Source organism: Vulpes lagopus, chromosome 4, assembly GCF_018345385.1.
Source record: "Vulpes lagopus strain Blue_001 chromosome 4, ASM1834538v1, whole genome shotgun sequence".
Classification (NCBI taxonomy): Eukaryota; Metazoa; Chordata; class Mammalia; order Carnivora; family Canidae; genus Vulpes; species Vulpes lagopus.
Genome location: NC_054827.1, coordinates 53,051,850 through 53,071,319, shown reverse-complemented (window position 1 = coordinate 53,071,319; position 19,470 = coordinate 53,051,850). Strand labels below are relative to the sequence as shown.

Here is a 19,470-nt window from a genome sequence, read left to right as displayed (position 1 = left end):
ATATTTTAAAATATGTTCCCATTAACTATAACTTTATTGTTTTGGTTCATTGCACTCCAACTGTTGAAAACTTAGCACTTAAACTGAGATGTACAATGAGTGTAAAATGCTCTTGAGGGGATCCCTGGGTGGCTCAGGAGTTTAACACCTGCCTTCGGCCCAGGGCGTGATCCTGGAGTCCTGGATCGAGTCCCACATCAAGCTCCCTGCATGCAGCCTGCTTCTCCCTCTGCCTGTGTCTCTGTCTCTCCCTCTCTCTGTGTATCTCATGAAAAAATAAATAAAATCTTTTTTAAAAATGCTCTTGAATTTTGAAGACTTAATAGAGAGAAAAGAATATAAAATATCTATTTGACAATATTTTATATTCAACACAGGTTGAGGAGATCCCTGGGTGGCTCAGCAGTTTAGTGCCTGCCTTTGGCCCAGGGCGTGATCCTGGAGTCCCGGGATCGAGTCCTGCATCAGGTTCCCTGCATGGAGCCTGCTTCTCCCTCTGTGTCTCTGCTTCTCTCTATATATCTCTCATAAATAAATAAATAAATAAATAAATATCTTTAAAAAATAAACTCAGGTTGAAATGATAATGTTATGGACATATTGAGTTACATAAAATATACTTCACATGATTGCTTCTGTTTCTTTTTTTTTTAAGATTTTATTTATTTATTCGTGGGAGACAGAGAGAGAGAGAGAGGCAGAAACATAGGCAGAGGGAGAAGCAGTCTCCATGCAGGGAGCCTGATGTGGGACTCGATCCCGGGACTCCAGGATCATGCCCTGGGCCAAAGGCAGGTGCTAAACCACTGAGCCACCCAGGTGTCCCTGTTTCTTTTTACTTTTTAAATTTACATTTAAACTTAATGTGTGACACTCATTATCATTCTATTGCATAGGACTAAAGGAAGGACAGGAAAACAAGCACTATGGCTTAGTAGACTAAGTGATCTGAGCACTTTTATTTATCTTCTTCCAAGCCATCTCATGAGGAAGGCAACCTGCCTTCCTCCCAGCCAGCTGCTTCGAAGTTCAGAAATAACTCCTCTCTAGATCGCAAACAGATTTTATCCTGGGATAAAATTCTTTGATGATTTGGCCATGAATCTTTTCCCAGGTTAGAGACATATCATCAGACAAGTCAAGAATGGGTCCTAAAATGATCATCAGTAAGTTATTCTGTTGATCCTAGTAAGAACTAACCTACTCAATTTTGAAATACTCCAAGTGCAGATTACATTAAAATAAAGGGCATTCCACCTTACTTGCTCTTGCCATCGTCCTAAACATCTCCTTAACAGGGGCTCTGAGCTCACTTCTATGTATTCACCCATCAAAAACATGATTTTTGGATAGAAAAGGACAAAAGGGTGAAAAGTAGTGAGTGGGGGACAGGGTCTCCCAAATTATTCATAGAAAGATAGGATGAATTTTTCACCTTGTAACAAGGTGAAAAAAAATCTTCAGATCACTGGCCTGCCACTCCCTAAACTATCCCTCCTTGCTCCTCCAAATCTAGAATTGGCTTCCCTTGTATTGTTTGAGATAAAATACCAGTGGACTCCAATTGTCCCATCTTATATAAGGAGGTAACAGAAGTAATGGATAGCAGCACCACAGAAACTCTAACAACCTTCTCACCTTCATTGGTGAGTTTTAAAAAAATCAATATCAATCACAATAAAATCATCCAATATGTATGAACTTCCCATGCACCTTTATCCCAATACTTTTGCTCTTTAGGTATATGACCAAAAAATTATCTATTTTTTTTCTACACTAATAGCCAAACTATAGGAATTTTTTTTAATTCTTTTTGAGAACAAGTAAATAAGACAACCCAAGAAATTTCTGTTGCCTCTCTTGGGGACCTTACCCTGAACTCAGGTCCATTGTGATTCCTCGAGAGTGGATAAAATGCTCCAAGCTGCATCCATCTTGTGCAGAGCTCCTCTGTGACGTTTTTTGTATAACCGCAGATGTTGGCACCTACCTGGAGAATTAGCACATATACAGAGTGGTAAGTGATAGTGGAGAAAGCACTGACTCTATACCTATGTGGTAAGGGGGAAAATACCTAATTTCCGTCATTCCATGCTTACAGAGGTCCCAGGCTTTCAAAGCCGGCCTCAGCCAAATGGAAGAAAGCAGCAAATGTGCATCATGAATCAGCTTCCAAGAACTAATCTCAGCGTTCAGTTCCCCATTTCTACTTTCCTATTCACTGATGCTTCGCTAATGGAAATTTTCTGTGATGCTAACATATTTTACTTATGGTGTTTCCATGCTGACTTCAGAGATTCCATGGATGACTACCCAATGATAAAGTTTTACCTTTCTATCTTCAAAATACAGTTCATGCCACATATAAAAATGGATTCTCTAATACATACCGCAAGGAGACATATACTTCTTGGTCGTCAGACATCTCAAAGACTAACAAAGGAAAGAATGCCAAAGGACAAAAGGTTAAGGTTCTTTGGTTGAAAGTAAAACTCACCATGGGGATACCAAATAGGTTGAACTCAAGGATACTTGGGATGGACCATCGGAGATCATCCCATGTGGCGGCATTATCCCCCAACCAATGTCCAGCAAATTTGCCAGATCCAGCAAAAGTAGAGCGGGATAAGATGAAGTTATTTTTTCCGGGGAAGATATTCTCCATGGCCCTGAAAAGGAATACAATCGATTGAAGATGAAGTGAGCTCTGAATGTCCAGGACTCACTTGTACCCAAGGAGACAATAGGCCTTCTAGCCAAACAGAAAAAACATCAGGGCATCAATAAACTAGGTGAGCAAACTAGTCTAGCACTTTTAAGAGCTTCTTTCCTACTTCTGAATAAGGCATCAGACTTCATATAAGACTTATAGTCCAACCCCCAAGGAGATGTCTCTGGGTTCCTGTCCTTTTGATTATGGTCTCTTTATCTCGCTGGATCTGGTTGTGCTTTGGTTCTTTTGGTTGATAATACTGGAGCTGTGTCTTGAGTTATTGACCCCATCTTCTCCCTCCAGACAAATCTTTTCCAGTGTCCCTTGTGTCCATGTCTTGCTGCCCCTTTATAATCCTGTTTAGCTCTATACCAGCTCACGTTGGAGCTCTGTGACCCCTGCTGGCTTATGAGGACAGTTTGTATACCAGCTGGGCTCTAGGCAGGTGGGTTCCTCTAAAGCTTTAGAACTTAGTATTAGCCATTCTCAATATTAGGAAATCTTAATCTACACAAAATAATAATAATTTTAAATGAGTGAGTCTGAAAAGATGACATATGATACTCTTTATAAAGTTAAATGCAATTAAAATATAAAATATTATTTTCATTGTACAACATATAAAAATCACATATCAAATAAAACTATAAAAGAGAAAGCAAAGGGATGGAAAACATGGGATTCAGAAAGATAATTACTCTGGGATGGAGGATCTCATGAGGTGGGATAACACAGTTAGATGTAAGAGATTTTCCTAGCTTTTATTCTGAACACTCTTTTGCATAGGCATTTTCCTGAAATGCCTCTCCCTCCCTTCTGCTTCCATGCTAAATAGTTCATACGTTCCTTTAGCAATCTGAAATTAAACAAAATCATAACTCTGGGATGGTGTTACCTGGCCACAATCACTTTGAGCCCTTCTATCTTTCCTTTCAGTCCATGGTCTGAGATAAGCATATCACCAGGCCCTGGGCAATTCTACACAGACAGTCACAGCCACCAATGCTCCCCCACTTCATATTCCTGAGGACTACCTTATGGGGAGTCTATAAATGCACAATGATGTATAGTGACAAATGGGAGAAAATTCTGAAATAGAAGATGGACTTGAAAGAGTGAAATCCTCTATTCTAACAACTTAACAGCCAAAAAATAAAGGTAACATAAAGGCGAACACTCATTCTTCAACTCCTACCCTCATGTCTACTTTGATCTTGACAAGCAGGTACTTTGCTTTTATTACCACTGGCTAGAGGGCTTCTGGCACTCTTCAATTATCGATCATGAAAGAAACACATTCAGGTTATACAGAGTGAAACCGAAACAGGGATAAAGTTATCTGAGGTTACAGGTTATCTAAAGGCCAACCTTGGATTAGATTAGATACCTCTGTGTTTTCCAGCCCTGAGGAACAATCTTTTTCAGAGATCCTCAAGTCTCTCTTTTCCGTCCATCAGAATTGGCTGGCTTATCCTAAGTCCTGATATCTGAGGGGATCTGGTCTTTCTACTTCCAGCTGAGAGGGAGGAGAAGCTCCTTCTTGGGGTAGACCAGTAACCACTGTCCCCAAACGATACTTCCAGGAAGACTGAGCCAAATATTCATCAGATCTACGGCTTAAATGTCGCTGATGTTCAGATCCCCCTGAACAAAAGCATCCTGTTTTGTTTTGTTTTGTTTTGTTTTCACCACTCTGCCTCCTATCCAAAGGCCAAGTTCACTTATCGCCACCGTTCTCCAGGAACTTAGGTCATTTGGCCTGACCCAGAGAACTCAGAAGGGCACTTAATCTTCTCCATCATAGTTATCTTTTAACTACTAATCATAGCCATTACAATATATTAACCAACCTCATCACAATCTTAAGCACTTTTATTGCATGGAGACACTGGCAATAAAGCAATGTGCAACTCTCTTCTCTCCCCCTGCTCATTCTTTCTCACTGCAGGCATGTAGCCACTCTCCCGCCTACCTCCCATTCTTTGATAGAAGCATCTTAGGGTCAAAATAGATTGGAACAAGAAGGAACTGTGGGAAACAGCAATCCAAGCCTCTCATTTCAAAGATGAGGAAATTGAGTCCTATTCTTCTAGTTTATTTCCCAAGAAAAGTAGAGGGAGAGAGTCAGAGGTCAGAAAAGAGAGGCTTAACAGCACCAGAAATGCGTGTGCTTCATACTGAAGCTTTTCTTTCATTGAGATTCAAACTTTTGCATTTATCAGACAAGGATTTTTCTCTCACCTGGATAATCCCACATAATACAAAGTCAGGAGGACAAAACGGTGCTGGAGAACAAAACAGGGGCAGTCCCTGCCTCAAACTCACCAGGCCTCCAGCAGGCCCTTCCTGACTTCTCTCCCTCGGGCCAGGCAGGGAAGCAACACACACTTTAGTACACATGCTATTCCTCAGGTAAAGTTACAGAGATGACTTTGCCCTCAAAATCTTGCAGTCCAGCAAGAAAAAAAAAAGGGAAGGTGGATTATCTGGAAGTTATCATACAGGATTTTTGCATATTGAGCCTATTGTAATACAATAAGGAGCACAAAAAAGGTACGTAATCTTTTCCTAGAACCAATAGGAAGGTTTCCAGAAAGAACATCTGAAGAGGCTTTAACCTAAGCGTATATTTGCAGGCAGCAGAACTGCAGGCAGTGGGGAGAGAAGCCATATAGCACTGCCAGGTAAACATATGGGACCCTCAGGCAAACTTGAATTTCGTTTAAACAATGGATAATCTTTAGTATAAGTCTGTCCAGCACAAATCTAACAGGGTCCTATATTTTTATTTGCCCAATCAAGCAACCCTAGTGTAGGAACCACGACAACATTTGGTAATAGGACTTACACACAGGATGGCTTCTGACTTGCACATAACCACCTACTAGGATCTAAGGAAGTCCCTTAGTCAAAAGCCAATCAAAACTAACTTCACAAAGGAATCAAAGGGCCCTATGAGAAGAGCTCTTAAGTAGCCCATAAGATCTGAGTTGTAGGTCCTTATAACCATAAAACATATTTGAAAAACATACTTATGGAAGATAGGCAACACCGTCTGCCTCCCGCCTCCCCCACACTGAAATTCGTGGGAAAACCAAATGCTTACGAGTGTGTAGCTTTTGCCATGGAGTAGCCATACAAGCTGTGGACATCATAGTGAAGACCCCAGGAAAGTTCTGCATCCATGCAGAGGGTTCCGGCAAAAAGCGAGCGGTCCAGAATTTCTGTGAGGGAAATAACCACCCATGAGGCACTTCACCATCAATCAGCTCTAACGCAATAACCACCCAATTGTTTGCTTCCTGGTTATTGTACCTTCCCACCCAATCGCCACCTGACAAAATCCTCTCCAGATTTTAAATTCTATCCTAAGTGCTACATCCTAGCAGCACACTAAGCCCCTCTCTCTGAGGTAGATGGTCTAAACTAATGTGTGTTCCCTCAATGCTCACAGAACGTGGGGCCATGTAGAGGCAGCTGAGAAATGAGCTCAGAGCAACGGGAAGTTGGCCTGAGATGAAATATAAATAAAGCACACACATTTCTCTACATATACTTGATTGAGAAGAATTGAGTGTATAAGGGACAGATATGAGAGGCAGTGAGAAGGAAATACTCTTACTCTTCCATGGTAGGCATTCGATCCCAGTTAGGCCTTTTTTTTTTCTTTTTTTTTTTAAGAAATGAGATACGCACTCACCATAGCTGCATGTTCTGGTAATTATGTGTTCTTACTATGGCATATATTCTCAGTACAAGTCTATATTTGCACTACAAGTGTGTGTGTTTCATCATGGATGAATGCTCTCCTTCAGCATGCATTCTTTTTTTTTTTTTTTTTTGCATTCTTGTGTAGATATACTCTCCTCATGACTGAGTCTTTTTCATTATAGTTTGATAGTCATATCTGATCAGATTTGTCCAGGGGTTAAGAGCAAAAAAAGATTTTCACTGTTCTACATTCTCACTCCTATTTTACATTTGTATCTGATCATATGTATGTCTTAAACTGAGTATTGTTTACTCCTTCTCTTGGAGTTATTCTCAAGTGTGGATCAAGACTCATCACTTGGAAGGGGAGGAGGGCGGGGGGTGGGGGTGAATGGGTGACGGGCACTGAGGGGGGCACTTGGCGGGATGAGCACTGGGTGTTATTCTGTATGTTGGCAAATCGAACACCAATAAAAAATAAATTTATTATTAAAAAAAAGAAATGAGATACGACATTTATATGGTTTCATGAATAAGAATAAGAATAGAATCCACCACAGTATGACTATTATTTTCCCTTCCTCAGGCCTAAAATGCTTAACATTTTCTGCTTTGTAGCCTAGAATCTCATTCTTCCCTCTTTTCCTTGCAGGACCAACAACTGGAGGCCATAGCAGCTCTCCTTCGGGAAGCCTTGCAATATGCCTCGATATGAAGCATAGTTTCAGAAAAGAGTGGAACCATGAACCCTTGTTGGGTTTTTCCCACCAGCCCAACTTAATCAGAAATTAAGCTGAATGACAAAACATTAGGAAATTTATATTTTTGGCACAGCTCAGTTTGTGGAATGAGTGAGACTCACATCCACTTCAGTGGCAAGAAAAGACACTAAAGTTGTCCCAGGGTCAAAGATAATTTATGTACGTCGTCATTGTGCTACCGTGTACTGTCCAATCTTGAAAAGGTGAGAAGCGGAGCAGCTATGAATGAGGTAGTGGCTAGTCATAGGTAGGTCGACAAAATGCTGGCAGCTAGGGAGTGAGGTGCTTGCCAGAAGCAGACAGGAGATGAGATTGCAATTTTCTATAGAAAAACAAAAACAAAAACTTAGTTTTGGCTAAGAAGAAGCTTAAGAGATTAAAAGGGAAACTTGATAAACTGATCCGCTATGGAAAAAAAAATGGGAGGGGGGAACGTAGCCTGAGCAGAGAAGATTAAGGAATAAACAGACAAGCAAACAGATTTTGCAAGAAGTTAAGTTGTCTGAAGCTAGGATTCCTCCTAAAAAAAGTTATCCACTCCTTCGGTGACCAAAAGGGGCTATCAAAACAGGTCAACCTGTGGTCCAGGGTGCAAGTGAAGTGGACAAACCAGAATCAACTGGCAGAGACTGGCCAGATGCTCACCAAGCCTGTGTTCTCTTCCTGGGAGTGTAAAGATTATATTTCACATTTTCGCTCAAGGTTAAACTGAGAATACGTGATTGGATTCTGGGGAAAGAAATGCGAGCAAACTGAATACACCCCACTTCTAGGCCTGCCAATAAAACTCCCTCTACCGTCTCTCTCCTTCAGCCCGGAAGCTGGAAACAAATGACCCTGGGATGGGAGAACCAAGCAATGGAAGTAAGTAGATCCCTGAGCCACTGCTTGCATGAGAGCCACACATCTCACCCTGGAGTATTACAGGAGCAAAAAATAAACTTTTATTATGTTAATCCACTGAGATGCTGGGGTCCATTTGTTTCCACAGCATAATCCATTCGATACTGTTTTACACATATATACACTTTGGAAATCAGGACTGGAAAATCTAAGAACAAGACTCAAAAATAAAAGGAACCACTGGTGCTTTAAATTGTGGCTAATGAGCTAAAAAAAATAATAAACAAAATTACAGATTTACTTTAGTGGAATAGATAAGTTTCTGAACTGGAAAGCCCCCTTCACACCTGGGACCTCTTACTGACTTTGGCATCTTGAGGTAGTTTGCACCTTAAAGTATGCTGGTATTCCCCAAAAGTTGAAAACAGAATCATTTGCCTAGGGGTTTGGAGACCATGAAGAGGATGGGAGACAGCGGAGGCCGGTGGGGAGGAGCGCAGCCAGCAGGTGGCCAGAGCCCAGGGGCGCAGCAAGGCCTCCAGCCGCGGAGGGGACAGGTGTCCACAGGCCCCTTGCCCTGGGACCTGAGACTGTGCTCGGGCACGCAGAGCGCTGCTGAGCTTGCTCAAGCACATCTTCTCACAACTTACGGGGAACGAAAGGAGGAAAGTTCAGGCTGTTCCGCTCACACTCGGGATCGGAATCTTGGGGAAAGCTGGAGACTTCATCCATTTCCTTTAAAGACACACAAGACACACACCGGGAAGTGTTACCAATGTAGGGTTGGTTGTCCGGGGAGGAGGAGGCTTCCTGACCTAGAAAGCCCCCTCCACACCTGGGGCCTCTTACTGACTTTGGCACCTTGAGTAGTCTTCCTAAGTTTTCTTGACCTCTGTTTCATCTTTTGCCTGTCCTCCAACTCGAAATGCTGTCAGGCACACTTTATTTTTTATACACTGATTTCAGTGAGCTAATTAAGCGATACCATCCCAAAGGCTGATTCTTACCTTATGCATAATGTGAATTTTATTGTTGCTGTTACTGATTCAGTGCTGTTCGAAAGAACCTAAGACAGAGGAGTATTTCTGTTTTATAGTTTCCCCCCGTCTTTTATTCCACTCAGTGAAGGACAAGAAGATGTAACTGAGATCAAATCTGTCTCTTACAAGTGGATTAAAAATTGGTGATGCCTAATCTTGCTAACAGAGATAATTTTCCAAATTTCAAAGAAATATCTCCACCTGCTATCCCCACCTAAAAAAATAAAAAGTATTCATTAAATCATGCTCTGATTAACTTTAAATTTTAATGAATCAATGCAATAAATAATGTTGGGAGCAATGATAGCCTCTCATAAAACAGTAATACTGATTTTTAAGTTGAAAGACAGTTAAGGGAGGAAGAAGCTGAAGCCCTGGGAACTAAAAAGAAATGATCACAAAAAGAAATAATCAGCTGGTGGCAGAGCCAGAATTAAAAATCTAGGGTTTTCAGGGGTCTTTTTTACTGCATATAAGCTCAGCATTAAGTAAAAAAGGATTTTAAATACCACTATATCAAGAAAACGATTTTATTACAGATCAGGGTCAAAGCTCCTTCTTATATCTTAGAATATCCATTTCCAAAAGAAGTTTGATCCTAGAATAACAACTTACAATCCACACTCCATCGAACTGGAGAATTTTATTAAATGCACTGAACTGCTCTCTCCACCACTCAACGCAAGTCGGATTACTATAATCAGGAAACACTGTCCATCCTGGGTACCCCTAGAGAACAGAGAAGAAGGCAGTGGGTGAGCCACAGGGCCACAGACACATTCATTCCTGCTACTGCTTCTTCCACCAGGAGCTCCCGGCATCTTATCATTTCAGAATCAAAATTTTCCCCCAAACTAAATAGTAAACTATAAGCATAGAACCAAAAGAAGAAAAAAAAGAAAAGAAAAGAAGAAAAAACAGTCAATTAAAAACACAACAGGCCATCAGATGTCTTTTTTCTATGAAAACACAAAAATAAAATTTCATGACGCCAGACCACCTGGGAGAGCAGTCTATGAAATATCCATTCATCTAACTAGATAATATTTTAGGAGAGAATGACTGGATTCATTTAAAGTGTTAATTAAAGGTTATATAAACCTGCTTTGAATAATGATGTTTATAAACGATATGTTACCTTTGGTAGAGAAACAATCTGTTTTGAATGACGAAATGGATTTTGTGCTTCTTACTTGGGTCTGATATTTCTTATCCTCTCTTTTCTTCCTCATCTAGTCTTATCAATGTAGCTTTTAACATTTTCCAGAAATAGCACAAAGGTAGAACTTATAGCTAAATTATTGAAAACTCTGAATTGATAGAATATATGCTTTTGTGCTTACATTCTGATTTATTTTCCCAACAAATGTATAAGTTGTCACATTAAGGACCATATGTTCAGGCAATATAATTAATATATATGAATATATATTGTGTGTTCTATATAGCATATTATTATTACATAATATATATTAGTATTATATATTATAAATATATAAATATATAATGTAAATACATATACATTATATATAATGTAAATACAAATACAAGAAAAATTCAGAGACATCTTAAAACCTAAGATGTGAGCTTAAAATTCTCAGTTTAACTGGATTAAAATCCTGGTTCTTGTTTTAGGTGACAGAGCATCAAGTAATAGCTAGAGGTAATTTTGGTCTTCAGGAAATAGGCAGTGTGGTAAAGAAGTCACCTATAGCACCACTCTATCTAGAGCAGATCCAGCAAACCTCATTCTAACCAAATATCTTTATTTTTATTTTATTTATTTATTTTAGAGAGAGGGAGAATGTGCATGGAGGGGGTAGGAGGGGCAGAGAGAGATAGAGAGAATCTTAAGCAGATTTCACCCTCAGCCCAGAGCCCAATATGGGCTTGTTCTCATGACCCTGAGATCATGACCTGAGCCTAAATTAAGAATCAGATGCTTAACCCACTAGGCTACCCAGGCACCCCCCCCAAATATCTTTATAATAATCCTCCATTCACCCACCCCCATGACAATGACCTCTGCGAACATCTCAGATCAAATAATTTATTTATTGATCAGTGGAGGTAACTAATTAAATTATTGTAATTATATACAAATTATTAATTGTATACCACTCAAATATGAGTACTACTGAGATGACCCACAGGTCTGGATACTCTGCTTTTCAGATAATCAAAACCATGTTTATGTGACCATGGTCTCTGATTTTGTACTTATATATGAATATTGGTCTGATATTTTAGAAATTCACTTCAAACAAAATAAAAGCAAAGCATTGGTTTAAGGAAGGAAGGAAACTACTGTTTCATAAAAGGTTAGGCTCAATGAAAAAGAAAGTAAATAGAATTAAGTATTGTAAACAAAGTCAATGATAGGAATTAAGTGAGCAATTAGATTAAGGGGCATTGATAACCCTGAAAAGACAGTTTGGGAAAGTAAACTGCCTAGGAGCAACACAATTTACAGCCACATAAACTTTTCAGATTAAACATTAGTTTTAGTAAATCTCATATAATCCATCAGCTAGAGCTGACCCTATAAGCAAATGGAATAAAAAGCTGCCTCAATGATTTGATATAAAATATTCTGAAGATAGGCTTCTTCTTTTTTATTTTTTTTAAGATTTTATTTATTTATTCATGAGAGACACAGAAAGAGAAGCAGAGACACAGGCAGAGGGAGAAGCAGGCTCCTCGAGGAGAACCCGATGTGGGACTTGATCCCAGAACCCCGTGGGGCACGACCTGAACCTAAGGCAGACACTCAACCACTGAGTCACCCAGGGCACCCTAAAATTAGGCTTCTAATCAGCCTACTCCAATGTCTGAATAAAAGCTTGGCTCTATCTTTATAGATATGATACTTATGTATCATATAAAATAAAAATACATTAGCCAAGACATGTTTCACATTATTAGACTGTGAGCATCTTGCTGCATTATTGTAGCTGAATGCATTGTCTTAGGAAAGAGAAAGAAGTTGGAGGCAGAAAGACCTTAAGAATAAATGAGTTTTCTTCTAATAATACATTGCTTCTCAAGTATCTATAATATAGGAGAAGGTCAGGGGATAGTTTTTTAGAATCTAGATATTAATCCTTCCCACCAACACAAAAAAGAAATGATAATTATGTGACGTGGTCAAAGCGCTCTTGCCACAATGACAATCATATTGCAATACACAAATGTATCAAATCAACATGTTGTACACCTTAAATTTATACAATGTGATATGTCAAATATATTTCAATTTTTAAAAACCCCTGAGAATTTTAATTATTTTACTATTACATCTACTATTATTTAAAAATAATAATGAAGGGAGCCTCTAAAGGCATGGAAACAGCGATAATACAACAACTTGCCTTCTACTCCCTTTCATAACAAAACTACAAGCTTCCCCAAGTTACTATAATTTATTGACTTTCTTGCAAAATTACCTTCCCAAGAACAAAGCCATTGTCCCCCAAGATCCATACTCTCTTTGTACTTCCATTCACATAGGGCTGGTAGCCAGGGTTATTTGAGATGCCAGGATTCTAATAAATAAAGATGATAACAAATATTATTTTTGTCAATTTCTCTTGCACTTTGAAAGGAAAAAAATGAGGCAACAGACTTGTTTGAACATACCATAATGATTACATATTTCATTCCTTGGTTATGTAACTCGTTGACAAAATTTGAGAGATTAGAGAAAGCCACTTCATCAATAGTGAAATCCTTATTTCCATCCATGTAGTCTATGTCAGAGTACTGGACATCCTGAAAGATAGTGCCAGTCAGTTAGAACATAGAAAATAATCACAGTGCTGACGAAAGGTATCATAGCTCTGGTTCTTGCTCACTAAAACTAAAGCCATATTTCTTTTTTTTTAAAGTCTATTCATTTACTTGAGAGAGAGAGAAAGAAAGAGTGAGTAGGGGGAGAGGCAGAGAGAGAAACAGATTTCCCGCCGGGCACAGAGCTCAACACAGGGATGGATCCCAGGACCTGAGCTGAAGGTAGATGCTTAACCGACTGAGCCACTGAGGTGTCTCTGAAGCTATATTTCTTAATGATCCTTGAACTTCCAGGACTTGGCTACCTCCTAGAAATAAATAAGCCCATTCTGAAAGACGCAGGTGCTCCTAGGTTGCACTTTTATCTCTTTGTCTTGACAGATGCAAGTCATAGGTATTGGGAGGAACTTGAGGGTAGGGATGATGTCTTGTTCATCCCTGCAAGTTGAGAGCTCGGTTGCTTGACATGAAATAGGTGCTCTTTACATGTCTCTTTGGGTGAGTAACAATAGTAGTGTTGTAAGAACGTGCTAACTTGGACCCTAAAAATTAAGCTAGAATGTATCATTAGAGTAGAAAACAGTCTTCTTGCCCTATAAAACTGATAGAACAACTAACAAAGGTAAACGACAAAGGGGCAGAGCTTTAATTAACTGAAGTCTCACACATACATTATTTTAGTGTTTATATACCAATCTGCGAAGAGCAGGTGTTATTCTTAGTGAGAAGACTGCAGTGTGAAGGGGTTGAGTGACATTTCCCAAAGTCATGTGCATGGGTGAGTGAGGTAGACTGGGACTTTTGTGATAGGCCCTTTGAGTCCAGCTGCTCTTTCTTTCCAATATGCCACAACTTCAAAGACATTTGAAGGTCTTCTAAGAAAGTGTTCCTCTCGTAGTAAGTGTTCCTCATGTGTCTTAGAAGCCTACAGGAAAATGTGGCTGGTGGCCTGTTGCCAATGCAGCACAACTGTTCTAACACTGGGCAGATGCTCAATACTCAGGTGCCTCCACTACCACATGGTCAGAAAGAACCAATCCGTGGGAAAAAAAGCTCATTTGTTCCTGAATTAGCAGCACCTCAGAAAAGCCCTTCCCATCAGATGTTCAGCGATACATTGAAACCAATACCACATGTAATATTTTTGAATCACAGTCTTGCCATTTATTAGTGCTAGTGACCTTAGAAAAGTTATTAACTGTGCAATGTGTCTCCATTATCTCATTTACAAAATACCAATAAATGACAGTTAACCATGATTGTGAAAGCACCTTGTAAAATAATAACCACATGGAGAGATTTGGCCTGATTTTTGCTGGAATTGAGTGCTTGCAGGTATAAGACTTGGGAGCATTAAAATGAAACACGTGATCAATTATCCCTAACACCAAACAAAACAGCAGACATGTTTTCTCACAGGAAAAAACTCATTTCCCTTCCTACTCCCCTTGCTACCCTGAGAGGGGATTGGAAGCTCCCGAGATTAGGCCAAAGTCATTCCCACCTGCATGCTCTTCCTTCACACGCTAACCACATTTCCAAAGATCTCACCCCAAATAAACTATTTTGATAAGTTCATTAAAGGTGTTATGAATCTCCTGGATGAATTTATCAAATAGTATATGCTTAATAATTATCTATTTACTAGTGGAGATTGAACATCATAAAAACTTTGCAACCAGAGAGCTTTCAAAATTAGAATCTGCTAGATCTGGAAGGAGTGTGCAAGGTCACTATAAGAAAGTTACTCTAGGTAATATTTATAATCATCAGCTCCTGTTAACCATATCACCCCAGATGCTGCTTTCTTTTATAAAATAACAGCTAGTTTTGATGGAGCTCATCCTCTGTGCTGCCTGCCTATGCATAGTGTAAGGCATTCCTCACTACCAGTCCATCAAAGGAAGTCTTCCATGCTCATTTATAAAGAGAGAAACTAAGACTCAGAGATGCTACTTAACTAGCCCAACACTGATAGAGCTAGGAAGAAGTAAAGCTAAAATTCAAAACCATATCTATCCAATTCCATAAACTGCTGTTTCTATGATGACATAGGTAATTTAGCACGCAAATTTCTGTTTGTTTATCTCTGTCCACTTATCTCTCTCTGTATTTCTTCTTAATAAATTGATTTTGTTTCAAAAACTAAAAGATAGGACATGGTGCCTTACACACAATGAGAGAAGGTCCAACTTACATAAGGGATCTGAGCTAGACGATTTCGGTTCACAACCTCCTTCAATCCATTGATGCCACCATAGTTCCTGCGACTGAGCTGGAAACCAAGACTCCAATAGGGAGGCAAGAATGGTCGTCCAATGAGCTGAAAAAAATACATACAGACATGTTTGAGCATCTAAAAACTATTGTTTTGAGCACCATGTCTAACACAGAAAACAGTTTCCATTTCACATTCTATAAAGTCCCCGGATCTAAAAATGTCAGAGGCAAGACTAATCTTGGGTAATTTGCAAAATTCTATAGCTCACATTTTTGTTTCCTATGTACCTAAATGCATCCCCAGCAACCTCAACATCAGAAAATAATGGGATTTGCAAAAACTGGTAGAATAATAGTGTTAAACTGGGAGGGAAAAAAGTATTAATTCACTCAGTAAATATTTTCTGAGTGTTTACAATGTGGTAAGGGTTGATGTAGGCACATGGGATATAGTAGCATAAAGTGAACATCGTTCCCGCTCTCACAAAGATGAAAGGAAATACATAAATGCCCAATAGAATTTCAGATAGTGGCATGGGCTAATGAAAAAGGAATAAGGACCAATAGCATTTATTACAAGCGGGGTAGGCAAAGAATTACTGGACTATGTTTAAATCCAAGTCTACGTGTTGTTCATGCCAACACTCTGAGAAAATCCCACACAAACCCTTGTTAAACATTATTCCCTAGAAGCTCCTGTCCTCCCATGTGACAGTTCCCTCAGCGGGGCACTTTCTCTCATGCCTCTGAATTCCCATACAGTTTCTTTGCACTTGACTAATGGCATTTATTAAGGTGTTTCCTGTTATTATTCTAGGCAGTGTCCTACTTCTCCTATTAGATTATAAATCAACTGGCATCCAGGACCATATTTCAAATGCCTTTTTGTATGTCATCTCGAACAAGTCAATTCATCTTTCTCTATCTAAGCTTTTCATCTATACAACAGGAAGTTTAGGCTAACTGGTATCTAAAGTTCTTTCCTGTTCTATATTTTGAATAAAAAAATTAAAAAGCGCAGGGGCCCCTGGGTGGCTTAGCTGGTTTAGCACCTGACTCTTAATTTCAGCTCAGGTCATGATCTCAGGTTATGAGATCGAGCCCTGCATCAGGCTCCACACTCTGCATAGAGATTCTCTCTCTCCCTCTGCCCTGACCCTTCATAAATAAATAAATAATGCAGTTCCTTTTAGATAGTTTCTTTTCATTAAATTTTAATTATAACTCTCTTCAAGCAAAGCACATACCTCCAGGTATTCCTGAATCACTTGTTCTGGAGTATTTCCCAGGAATACATAAAAGTCAAGGATGCCTCCAGTTGTGCGGTAAGTGATTGCAGGAGCAGGCTGGAGGGTGACCTCTGAAAGGATTAAAATGAGAGTTTTTATAATTTTGTGGTTGCAAATATACTTTTCTCTAGAATATGAATACATGAGCTATTCAAAACAATCTCCGTCTCATTTTGCCGGAGATGAAAATTACACATTTCTTTTTTTTTTTTTTTAGATTGCTGAAATTTAACATAGTATTGAGTAAAACACTAATGAAGAATTGATTTTTTTAAGAGAAAGCAGAACCAATTCTATTTCAATATGGCTACGAAACAATACAAATGTCTGGAATTTGTGAGTGACTTAATGTAGTGGAAAGGTTCTAAAAACCTTATTAGATGACTCTAAATATAATGTATAAATAAAAATAAAAACAAACCCTTATTAGGATGCTGTTAGTCCAGAAGCTGGAGGGAGAAGATTCTGGAATGGGGAAGGGATGAGCTATGGGAAATAGGCTATAGAACACAGCTTGTTGCCTACAAACAGACAACCTGATTTACATAGTGAAATCTACAGCTATCTTTGGGACCTATCTGCCAATGCATCTTATTATCTGCAGAATATTATGGAAAACAGTGCATCAAAAGAGGTCCCCAAAGAAGTTTCCAATGGAAATAGCTTTCAGCAGATTTATAGCAGGTTACCCCACGTTTGGGTTCCCATTTGGAGCTTTGTAGGTTAAATACACCTCCTGTTCAACAGTGATCTCAACACAAAAGTTATTTTTATAAAAGCCAATCCCAAAAGCATATTCCTGCTGAGATAAAAATATGCTTCCTACCCATGGCATTACTGTTCAACAGAAAAACCCCAAAAGAGAAGCCACTGATGTCTTCAAGGCACAGGAAGAATGTATGAGCTCCATACAGATTAATCATGCCCTGTCAAGAAAAAATAATAACACATAGTAGTAGTACATGTTTTTAAAAAAATGCTTTATTTACCCCAAAATAAAACCAAAACCCATGTACACCATGCACTTGGTCAACACTTGATGTAATCTAGTATTATATCAAAAAGGTACTGAAATGGTAACATCAAGTGATAAACAGATAAACAAAATATGGTCTATTCTTGCCGTGGAATACTATTAGCAATAAGAAGTGAAAAACCGATCCATGCTACACACGAATAAACCTCATAACTGTGATGCTGAGTGAAAGAAACAGACACAAAAGAAACCATGTATTGCATGATTATATATATATAATCCAGAAAAAATGAAATCTATCCCGACTGAAAGTAGACTAGTGATTCCCCGGAGATGAAGTAGGTACTGGGGTGGGAATGGGGATTATGTCTAAAAATGTATGAGGGATCCTAATGGGGTGACAAAAATGTTCCAAAACTAGATTATGACAACTGTGCAAGTTGGTAGTGTGCTCCACAATCACTGAATTGTATGCTTAAAACAGGTGAATTTTAGTATATAAATTGTATCTTAGTTATTTTTTTTAAAAGATTTATTTATTTATCCATTCAGAGAGAGCGAAGAGAGAGGCAGAGACACAGGCAGAGGGAGAAGCAGGCTCCATGCAGGGAGCCCGATGTGGGACTAGATCCCAGGACTCCAGGATCACACCCCGGGCTGCAGGCGGCGCTAAACCACTGAGCCACCGGGGCTGCCCTGTATCTTAGTTATTTTTAAAATTTGGAAAACATCTGCAAAGACATACAACAAAATGTTAGCAGAAGATTGTTATTATGATAATTTTTGTATTTCTTCTTGATGCCTAAAATTTTCTAATTTTTTCTATAATTAATATATAATACTTAGGTAGTAAATAAGTTTAAAGAAGATACTGAACCCGTCACAGGGCTGTGATGAGCACTGATATTAAAAGATATAATATGTATTACTGTGAGTGAAAAAGTTGGGGGAGGAGAGGGTAAAAAGGAAGAAGGGAGGGTGGAAGGGAGGAAGGAAGGAAGATAGGCAAGACTAATCTAATCTGTGACTACATAATTCAAGGATTTTTCAGCTACAGAAAGCCAAGTTTAGGATGATACTAGGCTTCCATGTTTGTCAGAGGCCTTGAGCAAGCACTTTAGTGAATGTTCTGGCTATTGCTTTACTTCATTTGGTTCAGTAAGTGTGCTCCCTTCATCTCAGATGAAGGTGGGTGGAGCAGTTAATGTGCTACTTGATTTGTTCATCTCCCGTGGAATACGAATTGCAAAACATCAGTCCCATCCCTCCCTTGCGATGTACTTCAACCTTCATGTCTTGCACAAATCAGGGAAATATCACCAGCACAATGGAGACTTCAAAACCTGCTCTACAAAGCAATGCTATTCAAAGGGTTGTCCATGGGCCAGGACCTCCCCACGCCCTTTGCTGTAAATCAGCAAAGAAAGTACCAAAAAAAAAACAAAAAAAAAAAACAAAAAGAAAAACAAAAAAAAATTAAACAAGAGAAATAGCTTAGAAACTTTTATAGCAACTTAAAAGAATAATTTTATATCTGTTCAATTTAAAATTTGAGTTTATGTTTTATGTTTTTGAGTAATTTTATTTCATTTTTCCAGAATTAAAAAAAATAAAAAGCAAACAGAAAGCAAGGAAACGATCCTTCACTACAGATAAATTGAGAGGCACTGCTCTAGACCAGCTCTTTGCCCACTTTACTATGCATGAGGCTCACTTGCAGATCTTGTTAAAATGCACATTCTGGTTCAGTAGGTCTGGGCTTTGACCTGGGATTCTGCATTTCTAACAACCGCCCAAGTGATGCCAACACTGCTGTCTCTGGAACATACTTCAACTAGCAGAGACCTGGAAAATATTAAAGCTGCCAAAAGAGGTATTTCTTTTTTTAGTTCACAAAGTTCTACTGAGGATAGTTCCTGCTGAAGCTCTCCCCAAGATACTACTCAATTATTAAAGGCAAATATAGTTATTTTGCAGAAGGATTTTCCAATATATATTAGGCCATCATATAATCATTAAATTATATTTTCCTTTAAAAGTGGGATGTTTTCAAAAATTGATCTATTACTGATGAATCACTGACCTCTACCTCTAAAACTAATAATATGTTATATGTTAATTAATTGAA

At 38.9% G+C, this 19,470-nt stretch overlaps 1 protein-coding gene across 2 annotated transcripts in view; it reads right to left on the bottom strand.

Annotated features, from left to right (window-relative positions):
* LOC121489170 (probable maltase-glucoamylase 2) overlaps positions 1 to 19,470 on the bottom strand; it is a 90,350-nt gene that overhangs the window by 51,322 nt on the left and 19,558 nt on the right. For both annotated transcript variants that reach the window (XM_041751801.1, XM_041751802.1), the window contains exons 8-17: positions 17,193 to 17,292; positions 16,325 to 16,437; positions 15,055 to 15,180; positions 12,708 to 12,839; positions 12,515 to 12,613; positions 9,684 to 9,797; positions 8,679 to 8,763; positions 5,820 to 5,937; positions 2,498 to 2,669; positions 1,874 to 1,990 (exon numbers count right to left, since the gene is read on the bottom strand). In XM_041751801.1, the coding sequence (XP_041607735.1) occupies positions 1,874 to 1,990; positions 2,498 to 2,669; positions 5,820 to 5,937; positions 8,679 to 8,763; positions 9,684 to 9,797; positions 12,515 to 12,613; positions 12,708 to 12,839; positions 15,055 to 15,180; positions 16,325 to 16,437; positions 17,193 to 17,292 (1,176 nt within the window). The remainder of the gene's footprint in view (positions 1 to 1,873; positions 1,991 to 2,497; positions 2,670 to 5,819; positions 5,938 to 8,678; positions 8,764 to 9,683; positions 9,798 to 12,514; positions 12,614 to 12,707; positions 12,840 to 15,054; positions 15,181 to 16,324; positions 16,438 to 17,192; positions 17,293 to 19,470) is intronic.